Raw genomic sequence first — 18836 nt, forward strand, 5'->3', positions numbered from 1 at the left:
TAATAAAGCCATTTATGGAAGGTCTTGGTTCTTATGCATACAGTATTCTAGTAAGGGTTGCAAAAGGGTTTCTCTGAGCAGAGAAAAGGGTTCCAGTTACAACCAGATATAGTAACTACAATTTACACAGCAACATTTTACAACTTTCTGAGTTACAGAACAAAATGTTGAGTGTGGAGTACAAACAAAGCAGCTTAAAAGCATCAAAACTACAAGGTAAAATTGGTATTATAGCCTCTTTTGACTACGAACATACAAAAATCTAAAATAACGCAAGTGTACAATGATGTCACAAAGTGAGTCGGAAGATTCCCCACTGAAATATACCCAGGTGGTGACAAGCTGAGAGTACAGTTGCCAGATTGCCTTAAAAATAGTATGTTGGCTTTATAGAGATCTGTAAATAGAACTCCAAGAAAGTAAGACTGCCTGCCACAGCAACCCTCTGTCCAGCTAAGGTCAAGCGAGACAGCATACACTGATTAAATGGCCTAGCTGACTTTGTATGATTTTAAAGTGTTCATAATTTTGTTTTTGCTTTGTCCTGAGGAAGCAGCAGGAGGAAAACATTCTCCAGGAAATGCCATCATCACATTACTGATAGAGAAATTGCCTTGTTGTAGCCAAGAGGAATCGGTGTATGATATAACCTTATTTGTTTCCAGTTTCCCATGATCCTGGCAGGATTAAAATATTAATTCTGTTGAAAGAGTTGAAAACATTACCTGGAATTAAAAAGAGAATGAAATAACATTAAAAAAAAAAAGTAGCATGCATTTTGGAACTTTTTCTGGTTTCAATGGCATTCTTAAAAAAACCAAAATAGAGATCCGAGTGGAAAGTTCCAATGAGGCAGACAGAGGAACAGACCCAAAGCTGTCCCTGCTTGTCTCGTTCCTCATCCTGTTTCTATTGAGACGACCACTACAGCTTCTTATAGGGGCTTGTGGTTTCAGAACATGTTTACTGAAACAAGCTCTTTCAAAAGTACTTCAAAATGTTCTCTCCCTTTACGAAATGAGGATCAGTTAGTTCCCGAGTTGCCTTACAGCTTTACACGTTCTGTCACCATTTCTGTCTAGATCTTGTTGAGGAGGCAACCTGATACCTGTATCTGGGCTGTATCACTTCGGACTGCAGGTAGGACTAACATGATGGAACACTCTTACAGGATGTGGGAAGCAACTTTCCAGGAATGTCACTCATTTCTATAGGGTCTCAATGAGAATGCAGCCCCTTTGAAGTACATCCCCTCTGTAGCCACTGCAAACAAAACAGGAAATCTTCCATTAATTACAGTTTCCTGATTCATCCAAAACAGGAAACTATGGCTAACGGCTCCAGAACCAGCCAGGATATTAATCCATGGTTTCATATAATTGCCACCGGCGTGCTAGCTGTCTGGCCCTAGTTGCCTGGTGCACCAAAGTTCAGAATAGGCTCCACGATGCCAGAGATGACACTCAGGGGCAATGATGTCCAGAGCTGTTCACACAGCATGGCAATGGCTTCAACAAAGTCACCTACTGAAAACTCCTCCAGGGCATTCAGAATTCAATGGATTCCATTAGTCTCTGGGGGCACACCATCTTAATCTGTCCACCACCCCTGCAGAAGAGGATCAGAGCTGTAAGGCAAAACTTCACAAGGAAGTGATCCGACCATGACAAGAGGGTGACACCCACTCGCTGATCTCCAGGCCACCCCCTCCTCCAATGGAAGCAAAATAAGTATTGCAGTGGATTGAACTAGATGACCCTTGGGGTCCCTTCTGACTCTACCATTCTATGATTCTAACAGATGGGTTAACAAAATAGAATCATAGAATGGTAGAGGTGGAAGGGACCCGAGGGTCATCTAGTCCAACCCCCAACAATGCAGGAATCTTTTGTCCAGCATGGGGCTTGAACACATGACCTTGAAATGAAGAGTCTCATGCTCTACCAACCAAGCTATAATATAAAATGTACCTGTGTAAATGAACCTGCTTGCTGAATGCTATCCCATTTCTTTTACAGCTTTTAGATTAGATAGGACCTTGACAAAGCAATGATGGGATAACACTATTATATATATATATCTAAACATGTGATGATATAGAATGTATTTCTCAGCAATTCCCAGCATTCCAAATTTAGGTTGAATCCCAATATTCCTTTTTTGAATCTGGAAGCTGTATTTCCTAAGACCACATAAAACCAATTTATGGTAGTTTTAGCAGCTGTGCATCATTGTTCAATCACACCCCTTCTGAAGAGTAGGTGGGTGGCTGCCACCTTACACAAGGCAAATGTTTTGCACCACTTCCATATCAGAGGAGCACATACATACAAGAAATGCCGCCTCCATCCGCTATTACACATTCTCTGTGCAAACCATCAAAGCAGCTTTGGTGGATCCACCAAAGGATCCATGTAGCCCAGCAATGCATTGCCAACAGCAGTCGATAAAATGCCTCCAGGACAGTGGTCCCCAACTGGTGCCCCTCCACACAAACAACACCCACCCAATGGGCTTAAAAGCCCCATTCTGATTTAAACAGTAATTTTTAATGGGATGGCCCATGCCCTTGCCCCACCCCCCAAAGGGATGGCTCCCTTTAGTGTCTTCCCTTCAGTGTCAACCTTCCCTTTTTTTTGCGGGAAATTCCCTTATTTTAGCGTCATTTCCCGCTGCTTCCCACTGCTATCCTGGACTGTTAGATATCCCGTAGACTGTCTCCAGGACAGGTGAGGCTGCTGTTCCCTTATTTTCAAATCCGAAAGTTGGCAGCTATGAACCCAGGGCAGGCAGGCTTTATAGCGCTGCCCTAGCAACTGGGGCCTGCCTAGCTGGGGCGGTAGGTATTTTCAATGCTGCCTGCCCAACTTGCACAGCTGCAGGCAGGTCCTAGTGTAGAGATCCAGTAGAGGACACAAACCACTGTAGAGATATCAAAAAAATTCAAAAGTAGAGGGTCCATGGCTTGGGTCTGCTAATTGGGAACCACTGTTCCAGGAGATATACAAATGCAATAGTCCTCCTTTCTCCTTCATATCCTTGTTGCTCAGCACTTAGGTTTCAGTGTCCCAGCTATCACATTTTTTGTTTGTAAACCTTTCAGAGCTCGACATCTGAATTCTGCACTTTGTCAAATACTGATTGTCAACTCAGGATCCGCTGGAAACTCCTCACATTACACTGAAATACTGTGTAGACAGCTATCATGAACTGGCTTGGTGCAGAGGACTGGTGGGAGGCAACAGCTGAGGGAACCCCATCTTCTCCCCAGGGGAAGATGGCTCAGAGCCAGGGGACTGGTGGTGGGCCAATGAAGAGTGTGGTCAGAGGGAGAATAGGGGGCAGAGTGGGAGGAAGAAGTGTCAGATAGTGAACAGGCAACAGGGTATAACAGGCAGGAAGAGGCTGCAACAGAGAGCAGGAGGGCCAGGAGACAGATGAAGAAGGCTTCTGAGAAATTCAAGGAGTCTCCCCCTCCTGCTGCAACCGGCTCCCCTCTCCCCCTGGAAGAGGGCAGAGCAACAAGAGACAAGATGACGGAACCTTAGACTGCTAGGCAAGGAACCAGGGGAGGAGCCTTGGAGAGCGGTGGGGAGGTGGGGACTTGAGTCCTCTCAACTGCCTCATTCGGGCAAGACCTAAGACCTATTGAGAAGAGTTGGTGGAATCACTAGGCCTGCTCTGTTTTGGTTTCTTTGAAGAAAGAGTTTAGCTCACTGATGCTGGTGGGTTTTATTTATTTATTTCTGATTTACCCCTGACTCTGGCTCCTAACAACAGCCTACTTGGGCAGCTGTGTACAATGGACAAGGTTCTCCAGTGCAAATGATGTGGAGCTCCCCTATAAATGCCTCTTTGGGGGCCAGAGGTCTGCACTTCAACGCCTTTGGTTTCTGAATAGAACTGAATTTTACAGATGTTCACATACATACATACATATGGGGCCTGTCAGATGGTCACTGGGATTAGCTTCTTCAAGGCCTCATGACAGCCAAGAAGAGGCTTGGTCTGCAACCTCCTTTCCTCTATATATCAATGGAGATCAGATAGCAGTATTTATCTCTGAGTGAACAACTTATTGCAAATAGTGAACCAATTCTTACAAACCTGGATGCCTTATACAAAAGTTTCTGCCTGACAGCAAATGGCACTGTACACATATATTTATCTCCTATCATACAGGTATGTTTGATTTCTACTGTGCCCTTCAACAGGTTCCCGGGACAGATTACAAAAAAGTTTAAACAAATTAAAACAAAACCAACATCAGTTAATGATACTTTGGCAATCCATCATACTCCTTTTGCCAGCATTCTCCCGTCCCCCATGGTTTTGCTATTAAATCTTGCTTGTGTTATTCAGAAAATAATTTTGCAAGTTCTAGCAATATTTATAATTATAATAATAATTTATTATTTCTACCACGCCCATCTGGCTGGGTTTCCCCAGCCACTCTGGGCAGCTTCCAACAAAAGATTAAAAATACATTAAAACATCAGTCAGGGCTGCCTCCAGATGTCTTCTAAATGTCATATAGTTGTTTATTTCTTTGACATCGGATGGGAGGGCATTATAATGTTTTGCAGAGAACAAATAGCCAAAAAGAAGCACTTTCAAGTGCAGCTTAAGTGTCTAGTTTTGATGGTTACTGTTTTATTTCTAGTAATTGTAGGGTTACCCAATACAAGAGTACACTAGACTGTGATTAAGAGGTTTTAAATGCCCATGTCAGCATAGCTGCTCATAAAAATCAGAGGACTTTTGATTGCAGAGGACCAGTCCAGCAATGGACTCAATGGTTTCCAGATGTTTCCAACAATTTAATGAGATAATCAAAAGTATTCAGGGATTTTTAAATGGAAGACCTTACAGCCATTTTTCACAGTTGAATCAGTAACAGTTCAAATGAGATTGACTCTCTTTTTAAGGAACCTTTTTAAAATTACCAGTGGAGAAGATTTATCTGAAATCCAGAGTTGGGGATTAGAATGTTTGCTGACCGCAATCCCAACTGGCCAAACCTTTACAACTTTCCTCTGCTTGGCATCCTAGCATGCATCAGTTTAGCTGACTGATTACAAAGCCATAAATCTCACATGATGAACTGGTTCAGTTTCTGCGCCTAGTGTGCAATTTAAAGACAGCATTATTTTCCTCTGTGCCTTTGGCTTCCCAGTAGCAAGCCTTAAATGTCATCGTGTCATTACAAATGCCAGGCTTCTGCTCTCCTTTAGCACACTGTGCTCTAATACTCTTGTGCAGATAGCTATCACACTCAACTATGATCCCTGTTTTTCAATTTTTTAACGGTCTGAGATAAGCATACACATCAACTCCAAACAATACCATGTCGTTCTATAAAAGCAACATTAAGTGAGATATGTGGAAAGAATAGTAATTGAAAATATTGTGAAAAATTAAAAATCCCACCACTTTAAGCAAGTGCAATAAGCTGCTGCACCCACTAGCTTCTTATTTTGTTGTGTATCACCCAGCTGGCTATTGTGCTTTACAAAGTGAGAGCAGCATGTTTACTGGGCCATGGACCTAACCCAGCCACGATCTAAGGGCTACTGGTTGTTCCTGATGGCGCAATGAAAACAGGGAGAAACGCTTAAGAATTGTTTCTTTGCAGTTTGAATGAGACGGCTTTCTTCTCAACTGAACATTTTAAGCTGAAATGTATCTTGCCTCCTTTGCAGCCCAAGTAGCTACAGGATAGCAGAAAGCTCAACAAAATCTTTAACTGTACATATATATGGCTCTCCCTAAGTTGGGCCTGTAGTTTTGCTGAATAATGGCAGAAACCTTTCCATCAGTGTTGCCCCCATAGTGGCAATAGCAAAATGTGAAAGAAAACACTAAAACATAGCTGTCAACTTACAGATTTGCTTTGGCTGCCACTGACTGTGTTTTGCAGGGGGTTGGACTAGATGATCCTAAGGGTCTACAGCTCCGACCAAAGAAGAGGGGCAGACAAAACTGATGAACGCCGTTGAGAGCTTACAGGCAGAATTAGAAACCAGGAAGAGGACCTCCTTAATAAAGAATGGGGAAAGTTTATAATTTATTTGAACAGCTATTGTAAAGAGTTACATACGTCGGTAGGATTGACAGAAAACTTGTTGTAAAAATTTGAACTATGAATGGACAAATGATTTATAAAAATAGAGTTCTGAAAGGGATGCCGAGGAGCAAATCACTACATTAAGATGCTGCACTGGTTGGAGGGTATGCTAAGCAGCACGTCGGGGCTGCCGTCGTCCTGGCATGAGGAGTTCCATCGGCCCTTCCACTCCCGAGAGGGAGGGAGACTCTTGCCCACGCCGCCCGTGAGCCCGGCATGAGGTGGTTGCGGCCGCCGCGACCACTGAAGTGCCGCCCTTCTGCGTCCCTCCCCATCCCCTCCTCTTCCTCCTCAGCCACTGCCACCACCTCCTCCAGCTTTCCCTGGCAGCGCAATGGAAGTCTCGCAAGAGAGGGGCTGCCTGCCTGCCCGCCCGCCACCACCTGTCTCCTCACAATGCACCCCTGAGGGGGAAAAGGGAGAGACAGAGACACGGCAGCTCGTGTGCGCGCTCTCTCAAGGCGGAGGACCCCGAGCCGCTGCTTCCCTCCCAAGCCAGGCGAGCATGGAACCTGGGAAATTTAAGGGACATCATCAATCCGGGACAGCAGCGGGAAATGGTGCTGGGATAAGGGAGTTTCCTGCCAAATAAGGGACGGTTGATAGCTATGCACTAAAAAGGTTGAAGAACTCCTGGCAAGCATTTGAACCAATCACCTTTGCTGTAACAGCTTAACACCCAGGTAAAAATCCCTCAATCTAAACAACCATGTTTATGCTGATTAATAACAAACTGGGATACTTACAAACTTACTACACAACTAGATGGTATGACTCCATTAAATTGTATTACCTTGTTTATTCAGTATATACTGTACATGCAACCCTTGGTTTGGGTGGGGGTGGGGTTCCAGGTTATTGTGTGTGATGGCAGAGTACGTAGAAGCATGTTAACATCCCCACCCCCTTTTCCTGCCACATCTGGGTTTGTGGCAATGTATGCACGCACAGTCATGCATGCTTTGAAAAGGGTTATTGCCTGTGCTGCACAAACAGGTCAACATTAAACAGCTACTGATAAGCTAATACATTGGCTAGCTGCCCCCCGCCCCCAAATCAGAGAACACAAATCAGCTTCTTCATACTATTTATTTTTACAAAATGACCAATGGAAATGCAGAAAAACCTTGGCTATTTCGGGGGACAGGGACAAGACACTGCACACTGTGAAGCAAGTAATTCACTCACCCTTACAGAACATTAGGGAAAGTAGAAAAATAATACCTTCAGTCAAATCCATCTGACTATTCTCCACTCCCTCATTTGTCACGGCAGCATTCTGTTCCCCCTTCCGATTCAGCACCTTAGAAAAGCTGCTGGAGATTGTAGAAAAGAAGCCACGGACAAAATAACTGGCCTGCTCCTCACACTCTGGTTGCAGAAGTGGCTTTGTGTTCCTTTCTTTCCAGTGCGGTGCAGGTTCAGATAAAGATCTGCAGAAAGGAACCCGGAATGGCCTTGTTGCTGGCATGGCAGCCTTCTCTTCTGGGTCTTCTTGGTGACTGTCAGCGATCAACGTGGACACTGTCAAAGGCTCTTCGGCAGTCCTTGCTGCATCTGGCCTCTTGGCCACTTTCCACGGAAGTCTGGGATGAGTCTGCCATCGGTAAGTTCCAAACAGCTTCCCTAAATCCGAATCTGCTTCTTCCAAAGTCCTCTTGCTTTTCACTTGATAGCACCAATGGTAGTCCTTCAAACTAGCTCTTACCTTTGTAGAATCACCATCCTGCACCGACACAGATCTCTGGAAAAGTGCAGGGGGACCAGGGCGCTTTTTAAACACATTCATTTTCCACCTTTCACGTTCAGCTACCTCACCTTACACTTACTTCAGTGCACATGCTCCTACTTGTTAAGATTACCATCCAAGCAACTTCCTTCCAGCGGTGGCAAATGTTCTTCTTGAACAGGTACCATTCAGACCCAATTCTACATCATCTTACATCAACTCTGTGTTTATAGTGAAGCACAGTTGGCACCCAGATACAGATCCTTCTCTCTTGTGATTAAGAGACAGCTTGTGGTGCTAATTTTCAGTTCCTGGGTTTCAGATCTCAGCTGCAGACTTTCAGGAAGTGACAAAAAGAAGAAAAAACAGCAAAAAAATCCCACCAATTAAGTGCCGGGCAAATTGTACTTCTGCCTCTCATGTTGTAACCATGAATTAAAAATAGACCGTGAAAGTACCTTTGGTTTCCACATAAGATCAAGTAGAACTAAACTGACACCCACAAGAGTCTTGATTATAAAAATAGGATGCATCAAGATGAGGGCTTCAAAGCAACAGGGACTGGATATAGTTCAGTCCTTGAACAATTTAATCTATGGTTGTTGTTACCATCCCTATCGTCAGATCCAGAATAGTACTTAGAAGTAATGCCAAATCCATGAGGACTCAATGCAGCAATTCTTCCAGTGATGCATATGAATTGAATGAAGAAAAGGAAAGGAAAGAGCAGCTGAAACGAAGAACCCTGCAAATACACTAAAGGAAAATATGCACAAAGGAGGAGTTAAGCGAGGGGAGGTAGGTGGTGTTTAGTCAATCACTGACCAAAGTAAAGAAGCAGACCACTCTTGAGGCCAGATCTTGTGGCAAGCGAAACATGGGAATGTGCATATTTTTAAAGTGAGCAGGGTTTTTGTTTTCATAAATCTAATTGGAGTCAGTAGACTGGAAAGTAATACCCCTATCTAGTTAAGTAAAAGAAAAACGGCCACCTCAACAAGTTAAGGAACAGCTTACCATATTAAATTTGCTAAGAAAACATATCTGCTAATAGGCACAAGCCAAGTTTCAGCCCAGATTGAAACAATGTGCTCACAAACCCCAGAAAATATGGGGTTTCAAATGGAAAGGCTGACAGGCCCTTGGCAAACCTTGCAGAATAATAATAAAAAAAGAGTTTGGTTATTTGAAAGAATGATGCAGTTTGGCAGACTAATAAAAACAGACCAATCCATCACTGATTCTTAAGCTATCGCTTTTTTATCAGTTGCATAGTGATGCTGTTAAAGCCTCCAAGATACTCTCTTCAAGCAAGGCCACACATTATATTTGGTTTCCCTCTCCCACCAGAAAATGGGCACAGAAAACAGCCCTTGCTGGAAGAAATATCTGAGATCCCACTGAATGTGGGGCCTTCTTCTTGCAGAACGCTGAGAGGGCGGGCTAGGCAGTGCCATAGCCTACTCTGAAAAAGAACCGGATAAATCAGCATTGCCAATGATATTGTAACAATCCTTACTAGTTCATTTGTGCGTGCGAGTGCACATTATTGAATTTTGTATCCTAAAAGGGGTTTCACTTGGTTCTTTCCACCAGCAATCAACTCAGGGCTATTTACAGGATAGCGACAAATGTCACAGTCCTACTAGTACTAAATCAGATCCTCCGTGTCCCTATTTTCCAGAGAGAGTCACAGATTTACAGAAGGTGTCCCGGAATGTCCCGCTTTTCCTTAGGACATCACCATTTTTGTCAGAGGAATGTCGGAGGGTATGGAGTTATGCTACTCCCAGAGCCAAGAAGGACAGCCCTGTTTAGGGAAGTTTTAAAATGTTTAATAAAGATTAAAGATTCTTTTCTAGTTTTTAAGAAAATATTTTTATTTGTTGATTCTATTGGTTCTATGTTAAAGGAAAAGGAAAAGTTAGCACAAAAGTCAATTCAATTCATCAGAGTCAGTGAGAAAAAGAAAATCAAAAACGGAAGAGAAATAAAACTGGCATATTGCTGCTGGGAAATTTTTCTTCCAAGTATCCTAATAGTGATTCACTGTTGTCTCATCCATATTCGCTGCGGTTTAGTCTGGATTACTCAGCATCACACAATGATGCATGAAAATTGGTCCATATGACTTTGTTAAGCAAGCCTGGCGGCAAAGCCTTAGACAAGATTACATTTGCATTAATATTAATAGGTTTTCTTTTAAAAGCTACCTTATTAAATCAATCACTTAATTGATACAAGCTTATATCGAAATAAATTATGTATTCCCGTGTGTGCTTTGGTGTAACCGTTTTGAGAAGCAAGAATTTGTGGCCTTTCACAATCTTTTCAGGCCAACTAAATTTAATCTCTGAGTGGATGTAGACAGGCAAGTGCTGCCACTACCATTGTACACTAAGAAATTATCAAAATAGTTTGTTTAATAGATTGTTCTAGACAAAACAGCTTCACTTGTGGAGGCAGCCACAACCCATATGAGGGGTAATCTGAGAGTGGCTGCAAAACACCTCCGGAGGAGTTTTAAGACTGACAACAGTCTAGGTCACCTGGTACTATATGACTACTCTTGACTTGATATTCAGGAACCTTCAAACATAACCAAGGGGGTGGGCTTTGGATGTAAGTGGGATATGCAGAAGAATCGCTTGGTATACTTTCTTCTCTGGGGAGCTATATTATCTGAGCATCTACGGCAGGACTGGAATATTCAATATAACCATCTCATTGTGCACTCTAGACAAACATATCATATGAATTGTTCACTCGATTACATAACTTCAATGGACTATTAGCCAAGCAATATTAGTTTAAAGTTAATCAATAGGCTCTCTCTAATCTATCACAATGAATCACCACCCCTCAGAGAAACCATAACTTAGGAGAAAATGATGAGCTCCTATCAAGTGCTCAGTAACCACTATCAACTGAAAAACTGAGCCTGGCAACTCGCACTTTCTAAGTGAAGCGGTCAGGGTTACCATATTTCTGGTCAAAACATTCATTAACCAAATGGTTACCATATTTCTGGTCAAAACATTCATTAACCAATCATTAATCATTAATCATAATCATTCATTAACCAGCTACCATCTCAGAATGCTTAGCGATTCTCAAAATTCTTTCTCTAGGCCACATTTTAATAATTAAAATTTGCTTGCTTGCACCATGCCAAATTTTCTATTGATAAGGAATGCATTGGAAAACAAAAGGAAAGAACTCCTAGCGGTGCTTGATTTTGAAAAGATATCTATCCATATTGTGCAAATATTTTAAAAAGAAAGATTTCAATACTATACTATACTGCACTGAAATGTTTAAATGTGTCACTGATTGCCTTTGATTCCTAACACATTTGCCATTCTCTCCTGCCACACACACTTTGAGAAAAACTGGCTTTGCCATTTTCACTGATAAGTCTCCTTCATCAGTCAGCAGTCCCATTTAAAACCCACACAGGGGAATTCAGGGAGAGCAGGAAGAAGTTACCAGATTGCCAAAGGGAAGAAAGTATTTCCTTCTTTGCTCCGTTGCTACTTTCACCACATCTGGAAAACTCGTTTCAACTACCAACAGGACATTCTAGAAAGCTCTACAATTGGGATTAGTGGTTCTGGCCTCTCGACCAGTGCAAGCCAGTTCTCTGGCCATAGACAAGAAGAAGGGAAATACCAATTCTCATATTTCAGATCCTCTTAGCATGTACCCAATATAGCCTGTATTGTAACCTGCATTATAGCCTGTATATAACCACCTCCCTGCCTTCGAAGATCTTGCTTGTGTCCTACTGACATCCCTATAGCTGTGTGATCCAACATATGTAGATGGAGACTTAGAAGACACAAGATGGAATGGTGAGGCTTAGGAGGCAATCAACTGTCTTGTGCCTGGTTTCAGAACTTGAGAAAAAACTTGGCAACAATCCAGGAACTACAAAATGCAAGCAATTTTGTGGCATGCAGGGAAGTCCTTTGATGAGACCCATTTCATGCTGTCACTATTTTCTAAAATAAAAATTGGCTGTAGGAGTAAGTCAAAAGGAAATATTTTTTCAACTCTCTTCATTTAACTGAAATTGAAGATACATCAAACAAAGCCTGGGATAGTTGGGGGACAATTGTTTACAGTTTCCTATACTTTTTTCATCAAAGTGTTGTATGTTTTCTCTGGAAGTTTTCTCGAACCTGGTGCTGACCATAATTCATTATTGACTTGTGACACAGAAAAGGGCTTTTACATTTTGGGCACTAGCGTTCCAGAATGCCCTCCCAGCTGAATTACAAGAAGTCTCATCAATATTGGCACGCAACTAGTTCCTGAAGCCATAGCTGTTTAGCAAGCATTCCCTTGATCCTGAACTTCTGATTTTATTGTTTTTAGCTGTATTTTAACTACATTTAGTTGTCATGCTTTTTGACTGGCTTCCTTTATTATGAATTTTAATTAAGGATGTTTTAATGCTCTGATGGAATTGTTATTCTATGTTATTTTAATGATGTATGGATTTTATAATTGATTTTATTTTATATCATTTATATTTTCTAAATGACTATATACTGCTTAGAAGCCATGTTGGCATATAAGCAGTGTATAAAGTAATAAAAAATAAGGGGCGAGATTCAACAAAATAACTGTGCTAGTGGGAGACAGCACAATGAGGCTTTGCTCTCCCAGTGGCCCTTCCCCACAATTGAAGCTTGGTGTTGTTCTTTTCATCCAATGCTCCCAAATAAGTAAGTTGTGTAAGACCAAATGACACACTTATCTAGATCAGCATGACTTTGACATCTTAAAACCAGCTTCATTTAACATCCAGTATCTGCTGCTGATTGTATGATTCCAGGCATAGGCAAACTCGGCCCTCCAGATGTTTTGGGACTACAACTCCCATCATCCCTAGCTAACAAGACCAGTGGTCAGGTTTCTCCTTCTTCATCTCCTAATCCAGCCTTCCTCAACCTGCTTCCCAACAGATATTTTGGATTATAACTCTATAGCAGGTGTAGCTCCAGGTATGGGGAGGCTGTCCTAATCTGATTTGAAGTTACTTGCACACACAATTTATCTAGTCTTACCCCCGTCACACAGAAAATCCCACATATATTTGTGTTTCATTCAGTCAAAAGACTCATTTACAAATTGTGTATATTGTTTACAAACTCCAGGTGTCCCTGGAGCCAGAATGATCAGGGATCATGCAAGTTGTAGTCCAACAACATCTAGAGAGCTTCATGTTGGCTACCCATGTACTAGCAGGTCTCTTGTATTTGAGAAATGGTTAAAAGGTTAGACTTTAAACTCTGGATCATAGATTTTAGCTGAAGGCATGCTATTTATATTGCAAATAAGTTTATAGGGAATTTTTGATTTCATCTACTGTGTCTGCCCCTTGGTGCTGATGTAGTATACATTGCTGTTATTAATTCTGCTGTCTGGTCTTTGGACGAAATAAAGATTGATTGAGATCTTATGGACTTCAGTAATCCCCTCCACCAAAAAAGCAAGCATGCTTGCATAGGATTTGGCTTTTGTTGCTTTCACCTACTGAGAATAGAACAGTAAGGAAAGACTTTGGCTTACTTTAACAGTGGCTGGGTTTCATACTACAGTACTTTCAGTTTATAGCCCCAACATGGCTTAGAAGTGTTTCAAAACAGGTAGCCAAAGTATTTATCATCACAAATGGAATCCGTCTTTGGTATCTTCAGTTCTCAAGGGAGTCTGCTGTCTGATGCATGGCTCATTGTTGATGTTTCTATCCAAGCATTTTATAATAATGGAAAGAAATACTTACTGCCAGTTTCCAGCAAAGAGAATGAAGTCATTATTTTTGTATGAGAACAGGGTCAATATAGATCCATGTCTTTGCTAACTCAGAGGAACTCTAAGTGGAACTGGAGGCAAGCAAGCAAGCAAGCAGGATTTGGTATTCACTGGAACAACCTGGAACCATGAATCCAGTCCTGACTGAAGCTTTCGGCAAGTCAAGATAAATCCCTTCTTTCTGTACAAGCTTTTGGTGACGATACCAAAAGGTGGTGCTGAGATTAGGACAGCCAAACGATAGAGACACATATCTGCTGTCACATGGAGATGACTCATGACAGTAGAGCAGCTGAGTGGAAATAATTAAGAGAGGTGGAAGCAAAGGTCACTTTTTCAGTTTCAATGTGTCCAGGATTGGAAAAAGCCAAAAAGCCACAACCGTTTTGCCTTTTGATTAAATAATAACTTTCTCTATGGTTGTCCATAGTCCACGGCTCATGTTTACTAGCTGGCACAGAAGCACTTTAAAGATGGCGGTCTCTTGAGTCCCCCATTCTATTCCAGTTAAGCATTCACCAAGGCAATTAAACCATTTGCACATTCATCTGCAACACACCTGCCTAAGCTGATTGCAGTGATGTTGCTAAAATTGTGGAGTGCCCAGATCTAAGATTCCTAAAGGCTGTTATAGGTTAATGGAAAATTATTAGAGTCCAGTCCCTAAAGCACACCATTAGCAACTCAAAACATGAGGAAAAGTCAAGAGATGATCGCTTAAATGGTCTGATGCTTCTTCTTGTAGCTTCTTCTTTTCCCTCACTGCAAAAAGCAAAGTTACAGGGAACCAGGCAGAGGGCCTTCTTGGTAGTGGCACCCGCCCTGTGGAACACCCTGCCCTCCCTTCAGATGTCAAAGAGATAAAGAATTACACAACTTTTAGAAGACATCTGAAGACAGTCCTGTATCAGAAGGATTTTAACGCTTGATGTTTTTATTATGTTTTTAGATATGCTGTAAACTGCCCAGAGTGAGGAAACCCAGTCAAATGGGCGGGGTATAAATAATACCATTATTTTTATTGTTATTATTGTTATTGGAAAAAATCAGACCTGACAAGCTACATAAGAACAAATAAGGTCAAGAGGAGTGTTGCCTTTAAAACATTTATTTTGCTAGTATCATCATTAAAAGGTCTTTTGAGTAAGAACTGACCAGATTTAGGAGCTGGAATGTAAGGGAAGAGAGTCTTGGATGAGTGTTGTACAAAGAACAAAGTTTCCAAGAGTGATTCTGACATTTATCTCTTGGAAACCACATTCACAGACTGGATCAATTTGTAAGCAGTCACAGATGCAACTCAACATTTCTGCACAAATCAGGAAGCTAAGCTGATTTTCAGGAAGACAAACACAGAGAACAGTTAAGTATTTTAATGAGACAGATGGGAGGATAAGCCTAGTTCAGTCTTCAATCATGATTTTTATTATTTTGTTCTCTGATCTCTCATAATCATAGATTCTCTGTCTTTCACTTTGACTTCCGTTAAATATGGTGATATATGAACAATATAATGGTTAGGTGAAATAGGGAAGGATACTGGATATTCATTTCCAAGCCTCATTTTTTTTTTTGTGGCCTTTTGATGCAAAAGTTTTTATTACCTTTCTTAATATGACACATGAGTGTCATATTACATTTCAAAATGAAGGCAATGTTATGCACTAGGATGACTGAAGGGACGCTTTTCACATTTCGGGTTACAGCATCAAAAGTTGCTCTACCTCATAGTTTTTCAGAGGTTACTCCAGAAGCGAGCAAATGTTTTTGTTTACTGAGAGCAAGGGCAATGATGATCAAGAACTTTGTCCTTAATTTACTGCCTCTCACTGCCATCATCACTAGCCAAATCTGCCTGGCTATGTGGAACTGTAGCATCTTCGTGGTCCATGCATGGCTCACCAAATGGCTAGAATGGCCAACATGGGGGGGGGGGGGGAATGGCACGAACAGTACTGAAGCAACAGCAGGAAATAGCAGCAGTAAACAGAAAATATAAAGAGTTGCAAGTCACATAATTTAAGCTTTTTTCTGGAATCATTTCAGAGAGAGAGAGAGAGAGACTGAAAATACCATTGTTTGCCCAATTATTGAAACATGTGAATATTTACCACAGCTCTAGCTTACATCAATATGATTTGAAAATTGACATGGGAAGGAATTGAAGGAAGGAGGGCACAAAAAGTACATGCAAATTCATTTGCATACACATATAGCTTAGGGTCAGTTTCTTATACCACTGTTTCACCAGTCTAATTAGAACTTGAACTGTACAGTTTGCACTTCCCTTTTAAGATTTAGCTAATGGTAGAACATCCGGTACCAATCCGTGCTCCTGGCTTATGTAACACAAACATTAGCAAGAAGCAATTTCATTACCTTTTTGTACCTGAGTACACACTGATGCTGGTTTCCTTTTTTGTGAAAGCATGCACAGATCATTCACCTTATTTTCAGAAAAGGAATACTACTGGAAAACCTAAAGGGGCTATAAAGCAAGGACTGTTAAGAGATCTTCTAGGTGAATAGGAGAGGGTTGACTTATCTATAATACTTATAAACCATTTTTATACACTACGCTCTGGTCTCAAAAGCTTGGGGCAGAAATTACTAACGTGCTGGGCACTGACTGATGAGGGATGGGGAGCTACAGTGAACCATTAAACCCATAAGAGAAACTTTCTGTGTGCAATTAAAAAAAACTAATAAAAAATCAGATTTTATTCTTTAAAAATCTACCCTGCTTTCCCCTTAGCTGGATTCAGTCTAGAAGTTAAACAATACAGAAGACAAGATGCATTCCAGTGGTAGCCTATGCAACCTATCATCCATGGAGCAGAGTAGATATCTTCCAGAAGTATTTTCTCAGACCTACCCTCAAGCTGCGCACTGTATCCCTTCCCTACACCAGCAAAGCAGTTCTGAAAGAGCACCGTGGTTCATTACAGCTGGTAGCACTGAGAGCTCTATCACAAAACAAAAGGGTCACACTCCCCATCTTTCTCCTGGAACAGGTCATCACTATAGCATCTAAGGAAGTTTCAATCCCAAAATCAAGTTGCAAGTTATAATGAAATGAATCAACATCTGCCACACTCAAGAACCTTGTTAAAAAAAAAATCAAAAATTAGCAAAGTTGTTTAATTTAACCCTTCAGCAAGGCATTAATTACCACAACTGCCTTAGAGGTGAGCCCCTCGTCCCCAGCTGTCCTAAAAATAGCAGGGAAGGGCAAGTGTGGAGCGCAAGTGTGTCAGTCTCATGTCTCCAAAAATCCTGTACACAGTCTCAGGCTGTGCAAATTGAACGCTATCCAGAGAAACCTGATAAGGGAGAGGCAGAAAAACAGTCAGCGCTGGTCCTGTGCAAAAGGAATCCAAATAGGAATTGCAAAGTTTTATCACATTTGCTATCCAAGAGAGTATGGAAAATGAAGAAATGAAATTAGTGTGAGTTCAACTGTTCCCACTGCATTTATTTATTTGGCCCATTTTTCTGTTGTGCTTAACTTTCATTATAACCAGGGCTTTCTTTCTGCTGGTACACATTGGTACCAACAGCTTTGGCCCAGTATACCTGAAGGAGCGCCTCCACTCACCTCATTCAGGACACCGAGGTCCAGCGCTGAGGGCCTTCTGGCAGTTCCCTCACTGCGAGAAGTGAGGTTACAGGGAACCAGGCAGAGGGCTTTCTCGGTGGTGGCGCCCGCCCTGTGGAACGCCCTTCCCTCAGATGTCAAGGAAATAAACAACTATCTGACTTTTAGAAGACATCTGAAGGCAGCCCTGTTTAGGGAAGTTTTTAATGTTTGAAGTTTTAATGTATTTTTAATTTTTTTGTTGGAAGCAGCCCAGAGTGGTGGGGTATAAATATATTATTATTATTATTATTATTATTATTATTATTATTACTACTATTACTACTACTACGGCGTACTGCCACCGTCTTGCTACTGCCTCTTGCTCCCACTCGCTCGCTCCCCCCCTCACCTCCTAGAGGTGCTTGGATGCAACCCTTACGATCGTCAAATCCGCAAATCTGCACAAAGAGTCGTGCCAAAGCGCCTCTGCTCTGGCGCAACTTTTATGATTGTCAGGCACCTTCCTGGAAGGAGCTTTGGCAATCATAAGGGTTTCACCAAAGCACCCCCAGGAGGCTGTGCCCTCCGCAGGAAGCAGCGGTGATGGAGGAGGAGGAAGAGGCAAAGTGGGGGGGGGGAGTGAGTGGCGGGGGTGTTGGTTGGTGTGTGGTGCATACCGGCACCTATTTTTCCTCAACCCCCCCTCCCCCACTGATTGTAACAACAGAGCAACTTATAATTAACATATGCAGAGAGCATACGATAAAAACTGGAATAAATGTATATGTAAATTAAATAGCTGTTCTGAGTAATCTTTCACCAAAATAAAGTTGTTTAAGCAGTCTTTAAAAACAAAAGCCGCCTCTTCCTTCTTTTTCTTTGCAATTATTATTCAAACAAGGAAAACTGAATGAGACAAAAAACTTCCATTTCTCCAGCAGTTCAAAATTCTGTTCACTTTGAACAAGCTAAAGGTAAAGGGACCCCTGACCATTGGGTCCAGTTGTGACTGACTCTGGGGTTGTGGCGCTCATCTCGCTTTATTGGCCAAGGGAGCCGGCGTACAGCTTCCGCGTCATGTGGCCAGCATGAGTAAGCTGTGTCAGGATGTTTTTCCCTCGCATGGATGTCGAAAAGGCATGTACCCTATCATCTGGGAAGGTAGTGAATACACCCATTTTGCCACATGCAGGATACACATTGAAAATCTAAGACAACTGTGACTTTCCATGACATCTTGACCTATTCTGAAACAGAATATCTGCTAGAATTGGACACCTTGAACAGTCAAAAGAGGATTAGGGTCAAACGACCAGTAAAACAAAGAACAGCTATTTTTAAATAATTGATGTAACTTGCAATAAATAAATAATATTAGCACGAAGCAATATATCTGATACTTACAATAGCTACAACAGCAAATGAGTTAATAATGTCACTTAAAAAAAAAAAAGTTAAATGAATTTGTGTAACATAACAAGGTTGGATCAGTGACATGCTACATCAGGCATCTCCAAACTCGGCCCTCCAGCTGTTTTGGGACTACAACTCCCATCATCCCTAGCTAACAGGACCAG

At 41.7% G+C, this 18836-nt stretch overlaps 1 protein-coding gene and 1 long non-coding RNA gene across 12 annotated transcripts in view; one reads left to right on the forward strand and one right to left on the reverse strand.

Moving 5' to 3' along the window:
* The window catches only part of RASAL2 (RAS protein activator like 2), a 222203-nt gene that overhangs the window by 150467 nt on the left and 52900 nt on the right, over positions 1-18836 (reverse strand). For 7 of the 11 annotated variants that reach the window (XR_014565523.1, XR_014565524.1, XM_083743749.1 and 4 more), the window contains exon 1: positions 7352-8609. The exons of the other annotated variants lie outside the window; for them this stretch is intronic. Coding sequence is in view for 5 of the 7 variants with exons in the window: in XM_083743749.1 (XP_083599875.1) it covers positions 7352-7916 (565 nt within the window). In the remaining 2 variants the exon portion in view is untranslated. Of the gene's footprint in view, positions 1-7351; positions 8610-18836 lie in introns of those variants that run through there. 11 annotated transcript variants of the gene reach the window in all.
* LOC310846922 lies at positions 7625-18116 on the forward strand. The gene is made up of 2 exons (XR_014565628.1): positions 7625-7733; positions 16435-18116. It is a non-coding gene; the product is annotated as an uncharacterized lncRNA (long non-coding RNA).

Source organism: Podarcis gaigeae (genome assembly GCF_964106915.1).
Source record: "Podarcis gaigeae genome assembly, chromosome: 6".
Classification (NCBI taxonomy): domain Eukaryota; kingdom Metazoa; phylum Chordata; class Lepidosauria; order Squamata; family Lacertidae; genus Podarcis; species Podarcis gaigeae.